The 18,842-nt window shown below is 34.4% G+C and overlaps 1 protein-coding gene across 2 annotated transcripts in view; it reads right to left on the reverse strand.

Moving 5' to 3' along the window:
* Positions 1-435: 435 nt before the first annotated feature.
* The window catches only part of LOC123720775 (RNA/RNP complex-1-interacting phosphatase homolog), a 47,940-nt gene continuing 29,533 nt past the window's right edge, over positions 436-18,842 (reverse strand). Inside the window, exons 6-9 of one of the 2 annotated variants that reach the window (XM_045677538.1) lie at positions 10,689-10,729; positions 2,133-2,240; positions 1,144-1,569; positions 436-1,096 (exon numbers count right to left, since the gene is read on the reverse strand). In XM_045677538.1, coding sequence (XP_045533494.1) covers positions 1,166-1,569; positions 2,133-2,240; positions 10,689-10,729 — 553 coding nt within the window. In that variant the 3' untranslated portion in view covers positions 436-1,096; positions 1,144-1,165. Of the gene's footprint in view, positions 1,570-2,132; positions 2,241-10,688; positions 10,730-18,842 lie in introns of both variants that reach the window. The other variant, XM_045677537.1, reaches the window with a different exon arrangement.

Raw genomic sequence — 18,842 nt, forward strand, 5'->3', positions numbered from 1 at the left:
CGAAATAAAGCTAATAAACATGGTCCAAATGAGACTTTTTAATTATTATTGACTTACTTGACTTGACTTAATGTCCTATAACCCCTAGGTGGGGCAGAGGGCGTCCACAGTGAGTCTTCATCACGTTCGGTCTTGAGCCTCGTGTTTCACCTCGCTCCAAGTCTTTCCGGCAGTCTTTACCTCGTCTGCAACTGTTCGGCGCCAGGTTTGTTTGGGACGGCCACGCTTCCGCTTTCCTTGCGGATTCCAATCAAGCGCCTGCTTGGGAATATGATTGGGATCCCTTCGGAGTGTATGGTCTATCCAATTCCATTTGCGTCGCTTGATCTGCTGGCTGATCGGGGTTTCTCGACAGCGCTCCCAAAGTTGCTCGTTAGAGATCTTTTCAGGCCAGTAGATGTTCAGAATACGGCGAAGAAGAAGCGGTTAACGAAGACTTGGAGTCGGTGCGAGATGTGTTTGGTGACCTTCCACGTTTCACACACATAGAGCAGCACAGATTTGACGTTTTATTTTACATTTAAATTATTATTACAAGTACTGATATTTAAGGAAAGGGCAGATTAGTCGAAGTCGCTTTTTGGTCTTTCGACGAGAACGAATTACGAATTTAATTTGACACAACAATGAAAAACTCGTAACATAAATGTATATAATTCTACAAGATTAGATTAGAATGTGGTCTATTAGGTATTTAACTAACTAGCATGTCGAAAGAAATAAAATCGGCGGCTAACGTATCTCCTAATCAACAGTATGTCAGCCCACATTAGACAGTACTACAAACGTACTCTTACGTAACGACCCAAAGAGGTCGAAAATTCAAAAACTATCATTTAACTTTCGTAAGTGACAAAATTCAACTTTTATATATTAAAAATTATGTGTTTGGGGCATAAGAATCTTAGACAGGATAAGGCACATACGGGTTGGAAAACACTGCCTTAGATAAAACATTTTGACTAAATCAAAATGCTTGTGTTGTCTTCGTTAATATATTGTATTGGAACACTTTAATTTAAGTTTTGAGAACGTCTTTTTTTACTGTCCGTCGCGTACGTACGAAATGTCGCTTGAATATTCTGCCCAACATTTATATAAGTAAGTATATTTCAGACAAAGTTTCTCTTCTCGTCTTTATTACGCCATTATCGAATTAAGAGCACTAATAGTCATATCTGAAATCAAAATCATCAGTACTGCTTTTTCTTCTCTTATATCTGTTTTTGCTTCCATCGGGTCTCCGTTTCCCGTACCGCATGATGTGACCATCCGCTTCTTGTTCATATGTAAGAGGTGATCTATATGTAATTTTTCTTCTATCTTCTTTCGATCTATCTCTGATTTGCCTCTCATTAACTCTTTCACCGGAAATGTAACGTTTTCTTTTATCCCTCTTAGGTTTAATCTCTTCAATTGTATGATCCCTGTATGGTCTCCATGGTTTTTCATTAACCAATGGTTTAATGTCAGTTTTTGGCCCTATATCGGGTGGGGGCGGTGTTTTGCCAAGAAGATCTGCGATGTAATTCTCTCTTTCTATTTTATAACCACGTGCCTTTTCGAATTCTGCGGAAATATTGTAATTATACATTTTAAACTTTTAACAATAAATATATAATTTTTATAGCCACAACATATCATCATAACAATTGCTGTTATCTTGGGATGCCTTTTTTTATGTTTCTATACTATAATTATAAAAACAATTAAGCGATATTCAAATTTAAAGATGTATACACAAGCTACCGAAAACTAAAGTGGTGATGGACAGACAATATGATAAATAGGAAAAATAAAAGGGACTCTTAACGGAGGTCACGAAGTGGGAAACGAAAGAGATAAAAAGATGGGAGGAAATACAAAATAGGTAGCCGGGCCAACCTGGATTCCAACCACTAGAGAATGTCAAGATTGGAAAAATTTAGAGGAAGCCTCTGTCGAAGAACAATCTGTATATAAATACATAAGGACCAAAGGAGAAATATTACATTAATTTAGCCACATTTACTTTATATTTTCTATGTAAGTTAAACAGTCTAAAAGGCTTTTTATTTTTGTGGTTAATCCAAACAAATCATCACATCTTCTAGCTAACTTTATTATTTGTGGCTATAACATATAGTACTTACTTTCAATAGCAAGAGTAGCCGGGACCCGAAGTCGATCCCGAAGGTATCTGCACACCATATAGCCTGTGCGATTCAAACCATGCGTGCAATGGACTCCGACTAACGATACTGCAAGAGAAAAACATTTACTTAGCTTTCATGTTACTTTAAGACAGTATTAACCTGTGTATGTGAATTAAAATTATTACAGAAATTTTCAATGTTAACCTAATTTTAGGATTACTGACGAATACAGTATGAATACGCATATATTGATACATTCAGTAAGAATCTATTGGATAGAGATTAGTTTGTTACATAATAGTTGCCTTCTCGAATTTAAATTCCGTATTTGGCAACAACTATTCAATTTTTCTTTTGCACATAGCAAGAGGAAGTTGGTGCCCTACAATAATAAACCAGATTAGGAAAAAAGAACATGGCAGAGAGTGGCACAGTGCAGACAGAAATGGCAGATATCTAGAAACAATGAGATGATAATATTGACATATATTAGGTCCTTACATATGAAATTGGCGTTTTGTCGTACTGGCCACTTTGACCTGAAATACCTCCTCTTTGGTTAGGAAATTCAAATTTGTACAGCTATTTACTCATGTATTTGTGCGTCGATGACCGTCATTCATTTGTTTTTTTTTTCTGTTTGCGTCACTCATTTTACAAAATGGAAAACTTAAAGTATTATCTTATCGCATTATTTACGAGTACGAGTTCCGCCGTGGCACTAGTGCTGCGGAACCGACTCGAAGGGTGAATGATGTGTATGGCAGTCATGTTGCAAAAGAAAACACAGTTCGTTTTTGGTTCCAACGTTTTCGTTCTGGAAATTTCGACCTGCAGAACAAGCCCCGAGGACGGCCTGAGACCCAAGTTGATAATGAAGTATTGAAGGCTATTGAGGAAGCGGATCCATCGCAAACCACGTCCGAGTAAGCTGCAAGCTGCGGTGTTAGTGATAAAACTGTTTTCATTCACTTGAAGCAAATTGGGAAGATTAAAAAGCTTGAAAGGTGGGTACCTCACGAGTTGACTGAAGCAAACCGGCAAACGCGCGTCGACTGCTGCGTTACATTACTGAACCGGCGCAATAATGAAGGTATTTTAAACCGAATCATTACCTGTGATGAAAAATGGATTCTTTACGATAATCGGAAGCGCTCAGCGCAATGGTTGGATCCTGGCCAGCCAGCCAAATCCTGCCCCAAGTGAAAATTAAACCCAAAAAAGTTAGTTGTAATAATTTAAAAATATTCGACTTTTTTTTCCTCTCATACAAAACGCCAATTTCATATGTAAGTGTTAATATTTAAATGTAAAAGTATCTGATATAAAAGGGTTTCATTATTATTATATAAAAATATAATAATGTATTTATAAAAATACACGTTAAATTAGTGGTCTATTTTTTTTTATTTTATTTAAAAAAGATTGATTTAAGTTAAATTGTAAATACTAACAATTTAGTGTACATTGTAACAAAATAGAGTTTTAATCAATAAAAGCAACAAATAAAAATAGGTAATTTTTGGCATTGTCCGCTGTGCTTATTACAACTTACTCTTGAAGGTTCTTCTACTTCATACAACTGTTCAACTTCATACAACCCAAATACACAATAAATCACACAAGTCACGATGTTTACTTGAAACTGCATCTCGGGGTCGTTGACCCACACCCCTTACCCCTACCACAAGTCATACTTAGGGTGGCGAACGGAACCCGGGGCCCGCGGTTTGACACTTCCTCGGGAAGACCTTTGATGTCTCGAAAGACGTTGTCGGAGTCAAATTTAAGTATTGTGTAAAATAAAATATATTTTATCGTAACCATACTTTTTTGTCATGTCCCTAGTATACAAGCTTGCGATCCTCGTCCAAAAAGTGTGGAAATCAGCACGTCTTAGAATAAAAATCCCATGAGCCATGGGAGACATTACACTTAACAAGATTTACCTGCGAGTATGGTTAATCACGCCTGGATTACATATTATATAATATAAATACACACAAAATCTGTTATAACGACATCGAACAGACTACTCATATATGGTTGTAAAAACCGATAGTCGTAACAGCCGATGACGTTGTTATTAAGTACCTAATACAATAGAATTCAACCGGGAACTTGATTGATTTTAGAAATTGATTGATTGCATTGATTTTTTTAACGGGTAATATCACCTAGGGGCCTAGCGCGATTATAGTTTATTTATAAATAGAATGAATAACATCCGGAGGGAACCTCCAGGATAAAGAGACGTGGGAAGACCACAAAAGATGGGCCGACGAACTGATCCAAATGGAAAATTCAGTAACGAGGTAATAGAAATAACAAAACTAAAGTCATATGTAATTTTTATTATTGAATTCAAGTGGATTTTAGTTACTATTTTAACTTTAGGGCTCCGTCATCAGAGTGACATAAATAAACGTGTTCCAAATGTTAGGGCAATCATATAATTAAGTAAATATCCTTTATACGTATACGATATAATCATAATTAGTCCATTCACGTGAAACTTATTGACTTACCTTTTTGTGTCGTCAGTTTAAAATAAAACAGGCAAGAGCATATTTCATACATACATGCAAAGATTATCGTGAACATGAATTATCATTGACAATTAAGCTCTGCCGAAAGTATTAATGTCAAAGTTTCTTGCCAAGCATTTTGTTAACGACTTAATAGCTTTGTCGTGCCGGCAATTATCATTTGTTTGATTTAATTGAAGCGTTAATAAAGTTCGTAGAAGGTTACAAAAGCATACAATATCTTTGGAGGAGGTCTTTATACTCCTAAATAAAACAGTGGACTACAAATATTTGGGTCTGGGCCTCAAACTGTATCTGTTTAATGATATAAAAGGTAAGTAGGTTATAAGCCTTCTGCCTGAGACCAATGTTTGGGTATAATTCCTTCGCGAGAGCTAAATAATTCGCGTAGACCATTGATCCAAAGTGCACAGAATGACCTCAGGGTCGCCAACACTGCGTTGAATACTTGTGTTGTTTAATGCAAGTACAACCTTGGCGATTAAAAAGAGTTCCGGAAAGTTTCTTGCCAGTTCTTGCCCGCTCTACGCCCTTGACTTGCGAACTGGTAGTAAATGTAAATTTCGAATCAATTTAACATCTTTTCTGTTGACGTTCATGAGTGTAAGCAAGTAACTATATGAATAAAGTTATTTTGTGTTTGAGTTTGAATGGAAGGGTGGTGTGTTTGAATGGAAGTGGTATCCAAAAGCCGAGTTCCATAATCAATGCATCCACACATACGTTATCGTGCGTACGTCGACATGTCGATTGTCGATTATAATGTCGGGATTACACATAAAAAATGATACAAAAAAATTCAGGCGAAATTCAAAGGTTGTAGCGCTACTGATTTTTATATTACACATTCAAAATTAAAGCATAAAACATGGACTAAAACATGTTAGTATGGCTACGGTTCGAAGACGTCGTAACCATAGCAACGCGGTACTCCAAATTAGTATCTGTTGTGTCAAATTTTTATTGATAACAAAGTATTATTTGCAGTTTATACGTTAAGGGGTAGTTTAAAAAACTTAATGACGTCGACTAATAACAAAACCCTCAATATTGGAATTACTTAGTACGAAAACTTTTGTTATGTGATTCTTGCTCTGCCTAACGTTATCCAAAAAATTGTCGGCAGTGACTAGGTTTGGAATGCAGTCGTATCCAATAAGTAGTGCTACTGAAGGTGACAGCAGAACGAGAGAGGAAGCGCTCTAAACGAATCCTAGGGTTAGAAGACGCGGAGTGAATAGGAGAAGATATACCCATCTCCTACCTTCTATTGCACCAGACAATTAGAGTCAGAGCGCCGTTACTGACGCGACCCTGGAGCTTCTGTAACCAGTCTCTGTATAGCAGAGATTTCAATTCACTCACTATGTGTCACAACTATGTGTGTTTCTATGCGCAAATGCATTTTCACCTCTGATATAAAAGTAAAAATGTAAAAAAAGCTTCATATGAATTGGGCAAGAAAAACTGGCAAGAAACTTTGCACCGCTATTTTTAATCGCAAAGTTTTGAGTCATACAAATTGTTTGAACTGGAGCTAATCAATCCCAAAGATTAGGATAATTTAAATATTCGACAAATTTATTAAAAAAAACATATTTATCTCTAATGATGATTCTGTAATTTCCCTTGGGAGTTTTAAAAACTAATACAATTTCCATATTAGGAGTATGTATATATGTATGTGGATGTGGTAAAGTTTCGGGGTAGCCTAGCCTAGCTGACTTAGTTTACTTTGTTAATGAACTTTTGTTATCTAAACTGACTTAAACAGATTAATTACATTAACATTAAATTATGTAAATGAAAGCGTTGATTAATCGCAAACATATAAAAAACCGAATTACTAATAAAAACCGAGTTTCGTTAATTAATGCGAGCTATTATCGATTAATTTGAAAATAATTTGGAGAAACTTGGGGTTTATTCTCGTAATAAGACTTTTTAATTTAATTATTTTTTTTACGTCTGGGTTATCTGTATGATGCTTTTAGCAGTAAGACCCAGATGTTGACAGGTCACGGTGGATTCTTGTCGTATCTTTGCAGGTTCAGCGTTAGACTGCTGCCTGTCCTTGTAGCAATACAGGTGAAGAGACGGTGTTGCATGTTCTGACCGACTGTCCAGTGTATGGATGCAATAGGTATAACACTGAACAAGCTATGGGCATGGAGGTGACGGAGGCGAGTTTGAGGGAAATAATGTTCAACGTTAGGTTAAGACGCATCTTTTTGGGATTTGCTGTAAATGTCATACAAAAAGTTGTTAATATAATTAGATAGTAGTGTTTAATCATCCGCGTTATCAATACCATACGTAAGCTATTAAATACCTCCGACGACTACATAGTCGGGGAACTATCTAGAATTATTTAAATAAAAAAAAAAAGGAAGACCGCACAAATTCCATTGTTATGGTTTTATATTAAAATAATCAGCTTTCTGTGCTACTGCACTACACTATTGATTGGTCTTGAGATCTGTCAAAACATATAAGATTTGACATACCGAAGTCCAGAACCAGAGCTTAGTCTCCACTGCAGATTACCCTCGCAGTATGCGCCGTCAATTGTCAATTATCTTTCTCTAATCTTTCCAGGGGCAGGTGAGCCATTTGTCATCAGGCGCGCGCAATACGACGCGGCCTATTAACTATTTTGAATGTGTTACGACGTCTGTTATATTTGTAAGGCTTTGTAATTCTCTACCAATTACTTAAATGATACGTTTAGGGTAAGCTACATTTTCCTCGTATTTATCACAGTGTGATATAAATATCGCGTGTCAGAGAATGAGAGCACAGTTGCTTCATTCCACTTGGTGCCACGCGTGGGCGGTTTAGATGGTGACTGATTAGGTATTTAGATAGATAACCGTTGCAATACACGTTTTATCGCTTCGTATTTACGATCTATATACTTTTGTGTAATCGAAAGTTTTATTACTTACAATTACTTCATACTGAAATATTTTACCTGAATTAAACACGGATATATATATATATATATATATATATTTGTTCGTAAAAAGGGATAGTCGTAACAGCCGATGACGTTGTTATTAAGTACCTAATACAATAGAATTCAACCGGGAACTTTTATTGTGGTTAAAATAACCGGTATGGCTAAACGATTTTGACTGTACTAGTATAAATGTGCAAAAATTAAAAAATATATATTTTATATTTGCATCTAAAATTAATAGGATTTTTTTAGCCGACTTCAATAACAAAGGTGGTTGATATTTATACGACATATTTTTAGTTAGACATAATTTACAATAATTTGAAAAAAAAACTCGTTCATACCTATCAGGCAATTTTTAATAATATTGATTTATTATTCACAGCATTAAGTAGCAAGTCATCAGTCCATAACGGTATCATAGATCATTTATCAATGCAATGCGTGACAACTTGCGCCGGCGGCGTCAAATATTTTTAGAACTCAAATAATTCATTTATTTTATTACATTCGCATTACGAGAATTCGGTAACATGATATAAGGTATTCGAAAGCTCAAATTTTGAATTTGGAATATGAAAGCCCACCCACCATTATACACTGACGGCAGGTATTTTGCGTGTTTAAGTTCGCGAATGTAAGTGCCTAAAGTCCTTTATGGCTTTTGTCTTATTTTTTAATTAGTGAACTATGCAAAAAAGTACAAAAAATTATAAAATCATCAATGTCTAATCTATAACTAATGGTTTGATTGACATAATTGAGATAATGTCAATTAGGAACAATGGGTTAAAAAATAACAATGATAATAGAAATATTTAAAAAAAAACGCTACACCATTTCTAGGTCTGGGCCTCAGATTTCTGTCTCATGATCATTTGTTAATCTAATAGGCAAGTAGGTGATCAGCCACCTGTGCCTGACGCACGTCCTCGACTTTTACGGTCTAAGGCAAGCCGATTTTGCTCACGATCTTTTACTTCACCGTTCGAGCGAATGATAAATGCACAAATAAAAAGAACATCCATAGGTACACAGCCGGGGCTCGAACCTACTGAAGCCTCTAGGCCAATACTGCTCCATGTAAGACAAGCGAATTATATATAATGCGATCAGACGTGACCATGGTGTTCGGGGTAAGATATAGTTTTTTCCGAATACTAACAACTAATAAAAAGATTCTAGAAAGCTAAAGAAGTAGTAGAACGTCTATACAGTTAGCTAGTTACGAGACAAGATTTATTTTATTACAAGCGCCGCCTCTGCTTTTGACGACAACCGTAACCCTAAAACTTTTTTGGTGCAATTTTTATCTCCATATAAACCGTCTAGAGTTCAAGGAATCACAACAAATTTAAAGAAAACTCTTTTTTAACGAATTGAAGCTATGTAGTATTATAAACTTAGCGTACGTAGTCAATGTGACTGAAGACAAAAGGTGTTGAATGTCAAAAAGTATCACAGCTGTAGAGAAAGTTATATTATCTGTATTTATTTTCCTATCTTATTTATATCGAATAAAAGATGAAGGGGTTTTGCAGAAATAACTCACGGTGTCCGCTACTTTCGCGGATTGTTTGTCTTGAGATTTTAATTTGGATATTATTGGATGAAAATAATTATAAGTTTATAATCGTACATAGCTTCAATCCGCTACAAAAGTGTTTTCTTTAAATGTGTAAAAGATATGTTAATAAAAGACAATACTATAAACAAACACATTACTCCAATTGATCCAGCTTTTTTTAAAATAAAAATGAGAGGAAATGGGAGGAGGAGGAATAGTACAGTAACGCTACAACCCTACATAGGCCTGTAAATTGGGCATTTGTTTTATTAATAACTGTATAACAGGAGTGAAACTGGCAGAAAGCTCACCTGATGGTAAGAGATATCCAGGGACACTCAATGCCAGAGGGTTCGTGAGTGCGTTGCCGAGCTGTTGTCTGTGAGTATTGTGCTTAGCGACATATTTTGCGATTTATTTTAATTTATACTGATTCATTTATTCATATATGTAACACAATGTACACTTATGGACAACAATAAACAATAAATTTACATTAAATGCTACTAATTTTACATCATATTTATACACCAATCCACAATAACACCAGCCGATCCATGCTTCGAAATATATTTCATGACGTAAACATCTGACATTAATTACATTACATACAAATCAATCTACTTAGCGACACCGATAACCAGTCACCAATGAAGACGCCGACAGCTACAATTAATTGAAACTACCCACGTAATCTAATAAAAGCTAGTTTTGGCCATCACGACAAACAAGTGTCTATAATTAGAACCTAATGAACATACAGAAATAAGTTCGAGACCGTGAGAAGTTTGTCGATAACCACGATTTGTGTCAGTTTAATTAAATATGTAGCTGCCGATAAAGTCAGACGTGCGCACCGAATCTACTAGTTTTGATTGCTATAAATTTTTAATAAGCCAATCGGTGTGGACCCCTCGTACGCCTTGCGTCGCCCTACGATAGAGGTGTGACCACCGCGGCTCATTACGTATTTAACGTTGCATCTCATTTAATTTGGAACAGGCTTTAATTGATCTTAGAAAAGAAATACTTGGGCGGTTCACTCGAACACGCAAATCAGATAGTCAAATAGTTCCGTAAATCTTTGGAAGTTTCCATTTGGGCGCCGACAATAGAATAACGATTAGTGACAAAAAAGAGCTTAATGACACTCTTTATGGTGGTCTTGTAATACAATTAGGCAATGAGCATGCATTAACACCTTGCCATGACTTCCCACGCACGAATGGAGCCTACATCAAAGTTTACAAAACCTACTTCGAGTTCATTATAGAAACAGCGTATGATGACGCGAGTGTACTCAACCTGTCTACATTTGTTAATAAAAATATGAAATCAATTGACTTAAAGAATTTACATAAAGCGATCCAAAAGTACACTCGCAAAATAAACAACACAAAACAAAGAACCAAACATAAGGTTCGTTCATAGTGCAAATAATATTAGCTAAAGAACTGTACAAATAAAATTCTCACCGTCATCCTTTTCCAGAAACTCGTCAACCGTGTCCATGAATCTGGAAAGAAATCAAACGTTATAACCATGTTACGAAGGACAGTTTACTTACACCTGCCGGAATGCCATACACACATCTCGCGAAATATGAAGCGTATTTAGATAAGCATAATCAACAAAGAAGCTTAGCTGTTTTAATAGCATTCCGACACATAATTCATACAGTGAAACACGAATAAACGAATGTAAAATGATACGTAACAACGTCATTTCGGTGTATTTTATTAAATTTACAAAAATGCTAGGAGCCACGGTGTCCCATCTCGGAATGAATTATTATGTATAGATCGCAGCGTGTCGCCATAATATAATCGATTTTTTACACCTAAAACCGCACGAACAGTGGGCGTCCCAAAGGCGATTGTTTCAGGTGAATTTATGATATATCATTATTATGTTTGTTTTCAACGTTTCATATTTGCCGAACCATGGCGCCGATGACAAGAAAATTTATATAGGGGAGACTAACGACCACACTTTGACACTGTCATTTAGAAAATTTAGCATAACTCTATAAACTGATTGTATATTGTGATGTAGAAATGGCAAACCCTCTCGAATCTCATTTAGACGAATCAAATACTGTTTAGTTGAATCACGTTGTGAATTATTCAAACGATTGCACAAAGACGAAGCTTTTAGCAAGTTGTAAAGCTCTTTTTTGCAAGAAACGTTAATTAAAAGCAATTATGTTCAAGGGGAAAATACTTTACGTAAATTAAGTGAATATTTTGTAACGATAAAACACGTCACCAACAAACAATTCCTAAGAATTAAATGTTCATCCAATAAGACCAAATTATGAAACTACGTGTGGCGCCAAAGAGTAAACAATTTAATTACGCCTAAAGTCACGTTTTGATTAATTCACAAAATATCTACAAGGTTTTAAAACTGATTATTTCTTTACTTAGTACAGGACGAATGTCGATGACCGACCTCTGTAGACTATTAATTACAATCTGTGTTTTATTGATTCCTTTAAGGAATTTAGGCTACCACGAAAGATAATCCGATATAAAAATACTTTCCTATTCGATCCTTATATTAAGATTATACCGCTTTATCCTAATTGCGATACTATTAACCTTTAGACACATTAGATTGGTTTTCATTAATGAGAATTTTATGACCGAAAGGAATTAGTTTTTGTCACGAAATTCATCGAAAAATATCCTCCAAGTTTTAACGAGTTTAGTCGTATGAGTTATGAAGTATGGATTGTACAGAAATTATTAAGTTCTTGTTAGATCGACTTGAAGATTGGACGAGTTTAACTGAACTTTTTATTAAACTTTCTAAGCATTTCCTGGTCAGCTCGGACGTCATTATTTAAAAAAAACTGTCAGAATTGTGTATTTTATTACTCGGCTGGGCAGAACGGGGCAAAGTGAATTACACGTTTCTTATTTAACATCAGTTGGGACTTACGTTTGTAAGATAATTTATATCTAGCGGCGTTATCTGTTCCCTAGATCGCTCCCGAGTTATAATCCGGATATTTTTCATGCGGCACCGGTGCCAGTGTGTGGCGTTACTTGAAAATTTATGTACAGGCATCGCTGCAATTATTACGACTGTTAAAGATTTGCCAGACGCAATACAGATTCAGCCTGCATATCATGATTTATTATTGATTTTTATCGGATCTCGTGTTGCTAATTTATTCACTACTATTACTTATCAATTTCTTCTTTAGCACTACAGGTGTAACAAACAACATTTTTCACAAGATCGTGCTTATTCGATTGTAACAAGATGCCAGCCCTCATTGCGACCGTACGAAGCTGGTTTGTACTATTTCGAGTTAGATAGCCTGACGACGTGATTTTATTGACATAAGTCTTTTATACGTACCTACGGCTCGCTTATCAGCTACTTTTGATGCTCCAGTGAATAGGCTATCCCGCTTTTACAACTTAATTACTAACATTAACGATACTTTTATAATATTTTGAACAATATTTCTACTTATCGTAATTTTGTGTATCACGCCCCTAATGAGGTTTAAGATTCTATTTATTTTTGCTGTTGGCTTGTTTCCTTTCCTTGCTAGTTTGATTTTTAATTTTCTATGTTCTATAATATAATTGATGTGTATGTGTGTAAATTTGTAAAACTATATTTCATTGTTTATTTTAGTCATTAATGTTTTAGGACTCTTAAATAAATAGTGACTAATTAACAATCATCTCACGATAATGTGACAAAATAGTTCAATGTTAGGCAAGCTGAGGTCCAGAGAAACTCCAACATCAATCATAGTACGAAAGTACACGTATCCTACATAAGGGAACTGAGATAATGGGTGACATTTCGATACAACCAGCGATAAGGATAGGTTCCCATGCGATCTACTGCATTCTAATTGTCAAAAGTCAAAGGTGAAACCGTGAAAAACGTAAGCGACATCCCACTCCACAAATGCGTAAAGAGATAATCATTAAAAGTCTGTATGAAGATATTAACATGAAGGATCATCACGGTTTTTACGATTCAAAATGCATTGGCGTTTTAATGTTCTGTATGGTGTGTAATTTAGTATTTCCAAGTGATGTTTATGGCGTGCGAAGTATGGGGCGGGGAGCAGCTAACAACCGACGGTTATTAGCTGTTAATATTTTGAAGCTATAGTTGGACAATTCGAATACAGTTATGCGTATACAAACTATCAAATTATAACGTATTTCGTTTTGAAAATTCTTTGTTTCATGTTCCTCATATCAACGCTAATTATGCAAGAAACTCAGTTTCGTATGGCGTAGCCCGGGAAGGACCATTTAAGTCTTGAATTTTAAGTTATCGCGGAATACGGTTAAAATGAGTTTTACGAATATTCATAGCGCAAAAACCTGCATCGTGAGCATACGCTACATACAACCTTCAAGTACATTTAGGTTTTATTTCGTTAAATGTATTGAATAATTTTTATTATTGTTCTATTAGATTATTAGATTCAATATTGGCAAATGATAACGAAACAGATACAGAAACAATAAATCAGTACCGCTAAAAAGATTGTAGCGGTACTGATTTATTTTACTTAATAAATTACAAAATCTGAAATCCATATAGAGATTGATCTTGATTATTATTCATTTCCATCACCACATGTAAACATATCAACATTTTCTGAGAATAAATTGTCTATAACACTATAATAGGAAACAAAGTACGCCGCTAAATGAAACATTTATAATAAAACCGCAACTAACTACATTGATTAATGCTTGGTTTTCAAATGTTGTTTATATTATATCTATTCTGTAAACCAGTCTTCAGCTATCCTTAAGTTCCCAAAGCGCACATTCTTTTAATTAATTATATTTTTATTCAAGTTCACCAAATCATACATACGTACTACAGTATACGTTACAAATTATAATTTAATTTTTTTTTAATAATCGATGGCCCTACAATCTTTTTAGGTCTGGGTCTCAGGTTTGTTGTACATACTTGCGTATTAGAATTATCAATCTAATGGGCAAGTAGGTGGACAGGAGCCTCCATCATTTTTGTTTTCATATAATTTTTCTAACTTTACACATTACCTAAGGCCCTGAATCTCTACCATAACAGGATTATAATATTGCATTTTTTAAAATATGTTGACATCTTCCACTTTACCAAAGAGGTGTGTAATATTTTAAGAAGCGGGAAATCATTGACTTTATTTAGCAATAGTAACAATCTTTTTTTTAAATATTAAGTTGTCGTTTGTTCATTTCAGTTTCTTTTCTATTAAAGTACATAATTGACTTTTGTTTTCTGTTTCCTATATTTTGTTTATCAATGTAATCTGTTGGGCTTTATATATTATCTAAGTGTTTCCTGTTACTAATAAGTAATAAATAGCTTATTTGGAATGTACGGAACATTGTGAAACAGACCCTAACTCTATGGATATACTGCGATATATGTATATTGTTCATTGTATTCGGTCATATTTTTTTAAATTTCGGTTAAATGTAATGTATGTAAGATTAGTTACAAATAAATAAAATAATGAAACCCAAAACTCGTAAAATAATTTCAAACATTTAGTGACTAACACTCAAAACATTGATTACATTAAAATATTTAAGTGCATTAAGTCATTGAATTAACCGCAAATGTTTCATCACATAATAAATATGTTGGTTTAATTAATAAGCGGCATCAATCAAACTCGGTGCCAATGACACATAAACCAAAATCAATGGACGTTATCCCCATAAGGTGTTTGTGGCTTCTGACTCAAGTGTATGAATTTGTGTTAATTTTTTGCGAAAGTTTTTGATATATGCGAAAAAATATGACCGAATACAATGAACAATATACATATATCGCAGTATATCCATAGAGTTAGGGTCTGTTTCACAATGTTCCGTACATTCCAAATAAGCTATTTATTACTTATTAGTAGGATGTAGGCACTATTGTTGCCTTTCACGACTGTCAGATAGCGCCATTCGTGACATGTCCATCATAAGTTATGAGTCCGATGAAACGCGAAGTTTCTTATTCGGAACTTTTATCTTCATAATAATTTGTGTTTTAAGGTATTTGGTACTTTATCCATACATTGTGAAAGACCCATAGAGTTTTATTTTTTATTACAATAAAACTATTGTCACTATATGCCAAACCCAGAGTTATTAACTAGAACTAAAATTCTTCTATACATCCCTACAGGCTGTCTCACTCTTACAACTTAAGACTAACATTGATTAAAGTATTGATATATTTTACAACAATCTTCCTACTAACCGTAATGTTATAATCTCTTAATGAGGTCTAAGTTTCTATTTACTTTTAGTTTTTTTGCTGTTTGAAATAATAGATTATATATGTGTGTAAAATTTGTGTAGTCATACTTTCTTGTATATTTGAAGCATACATGTTATTTTAGGATTTATAAATAAATAATTAAATATGTTTATATCTGTCAAAATGGCAATAATATTTTATTTGACGTCTCGCACTTACAATTTATTTACTACCATTAATAAACATATTGATATATATTACAATATGTCTACTTAAGTAAAGTTTGTATTCAGATTTAGTTTTTACTTTTTGCTTCTGTTTTTTACCTTAAAAGTTATAATATAATTGATGTGTATGTGTGTAAAATTTGACTCATACATTTTGTTTTGGGACATATAAATAAATACTAGTCACAGACAACAATATATGTGCTGATGTTGCAAAAATAATTGTCTTAGATCCGAAGTCTCGTGACAAATTACTTTCATTACAAACACGCTTACATAATTTGTATCTGTTAAGATAAAATAGTAATCCGGAATTAAATAAAAGCTTGCTAAAGATCTTCTAGGCCTATTGTCGGGAATCGAACACGCCACCGCCATGCGTATACATACTACGATTTTTTAAATATTTTGAGATGATTCCGGTAGTGCTAACATAATTGAAGAAAAACCATAAGATTCGTTTTTTTTTTTAATTTTATATTTGTATTATATAATTTTATTTTCTGTCAATATAGCACAGCTCATACTAGTAGATATTCCTTTTTTTCCTTTATATTAGGGATGTCTAAAAAATGTTTTTTAACGCTAAGGCCTAATCATTTATGTAACCAGTGTAAATGTCGTAGCCAACTAAACTAAATTACAGATACCGGCAAACATCCGCCGCCGCCCCCCTCCCAGTGATACCTAAAAATCGCTACTGCGCAGGCAAGGACATTTGTGGAAGATGTTTGCCGGTATCTCTAACAGCCTAGGCTTTAACTAAACAGCGCCGTTAGCGGCCTGAAAGATATTCAGTTTGTAACATCATTTAATAAACTGGCTGTGGCTAATGCTTAGGCCATTCGTACAATGGAACGACAATGTGGCAGAAATAAAATAGATAAAACATCTCACATTAAAAAATCCTTATAAATTAAATTACTTGAGTCAGTCACAGCTAAATTCACATTATTATTGTCACTACACTCTTCCACTGTACTTGTTGTTAACTGCTTGTTTGCTACTTTGGAATACGCCATCAAAGTTGTTGTTTGCGGACGCCATATTGACACTTTGAAGAGTTTTGTTTGGAGTTTGAGAGTAGTAGAAGATTGAAACTAAATTTAAATTAACAGTCTACAGGCTAGGCACTTGCCTACTGCCACTACATTACTTAAAACGTCATCGATTCAAGTTATCTGCCTAGGTATTTGTCCAACCAGCTGGAGATCTTTCAGGTCCATAGTTAGTCGGCGCAGTTTAGTTCAGATACTAGACTATTAATTGAAGGTCTAAATAAATATCTAAATATTTACTTGATAACAATATGTGGGATATTTTAAGAAATTGAGAATTCAATCAAAAATAATAACCCTAATGCATAAACTGATACATTAAACATTTCATAATTTAATCGACTATACAAAACTAAGAACAACACGGAAAAGGTCATAATAATACTTATTCGCCCAATGGCTCAATTATAACTTGTGTGGTCCAATGATTATATAGTAATATAATAGGAACTGTAATACAGTCGATATTTAGATCAGTTATTACTATGAATGAAACGCTATAACCAAGTAATGGGCACGAAATAACATAAAATAAATTATAGAGAGCCGACAATTTGTTTCTATACGCAATAGTCATACCGATAGAAGTTAGTCTAGTTAATTTGAATTCGCCAGTACTAATAATAATTAATGTCAACTTCTGACTCACAAACGGTTTAAAGACATGATAAATTCAGGAAATGTAATTAAAACGCACATTAACAAAGTCATCGCGATGTTACTTTAATTAAATTATCCGATTAATGTTACGATTATTTGGTGAGGCCGAAATTCTTAGTGACATTCTCTGAATGTTCTAAATTTCATTCTTAATAGTAATTTGGTAGACAAAAAGTTACATAATTAATACTACAATAATGTTTACAAGTATCGAATAGAAGAAAAAACTTGCAAAGCTAACATCGTTAGAAGGTTGTAGAACTTTATGATAGTAATCCTGTTCAAAGTCGAACAATTTTCGGTTTTTCCGTAGACAAACTGAGAGAACCACCAAAAATACAAAATGACTTAATATTCAAATTGTCTCATAACAGATCTCTCAAGCACTCGTTAATAGAAACACAAACAAATCCGATTGATGAAAAAACTTTCAAAACGGATTTAGCATATGCATTTGATACGGAATCTCATAAGCAAACATTGAAGTAATCGATTTTAACAGATTCAATACATATATATACGTCTATATATCACGAATGTATGTAAATTGGATAAAAAAACGACGTAATAAGTATTCATTAGTGACATGTAAATAACGGGGCGGAAAGACACGGTATAATCCTTTACATCTCGAACCATAAAAATCTATTAATCTGACAATCCTTACTTCAACGGTGGTCACAATTTATAGTCGGGATGATTGTAAGTACACGGGCTGGTTTGTAATGACGACACGATTGTGGACAGTCGACATGGAAAACAAGTAAAAATATGGCCGTGATAAATGAAGGCGCTGGCAAGGCACGCGAGCGTCATTACCGATGCGCGTCTGATCATTTCGTCTCGAACAGTGAAAGGTCAGCGAGGGTCCGGTGATACCTTTATTTGCTTCTGAGTAAGAAGGTAACCTTCTGTTAGAACTAAAAACCACTCCCATTACACAACATCCAATCTTAAAAATTTGAACGAACTAATATTCCAGTATAATAGACAGGTATTTTAAATCGTTCAAAACTTTTTGTTTTAACGATTTATATCAGCGATATTACAGTAAATAATATGCACTATGGGACCATTAATAAACAAAACGTAGCTGTCACCAAACATTCGTTTCATGGTAGCCATACGGGGGGCGCATTTGTCTATCCTTAGCTGACAAACAGATGCGAGCGTCTCGAGTGCGATAACAGGACCGAACTATCTGAGAAATGCCGATCGTTATTTATGGCAAGTCAGCCTACGTGGCGCATATAACAAAAGAGTAGACAAATGACCGAGATAATCTTAAGTTAACGCTCTTAGTTAAAGAAATGATATCTCTCTCGTATTCGCCATAATTCATTTACATACACAATGGCGGATAATTCATGTGTTGACTTAATCGAAGTTAAAGCATCAATAATGAAATGTTTGTTCTTGT

This window comes from Pieris brassicae, chromosome 2 (genome assembly GCF_905147105.1).
Source record: "Pieris brassicae chromosome 2, ilPieBrab1.1, whole genome shotgun sequence".
NCBI lineage: Eukaryota > Metazoa > Arthropoda > Insecta > Lepidoptera > Pieridae > Pieris > Pieris brassicae.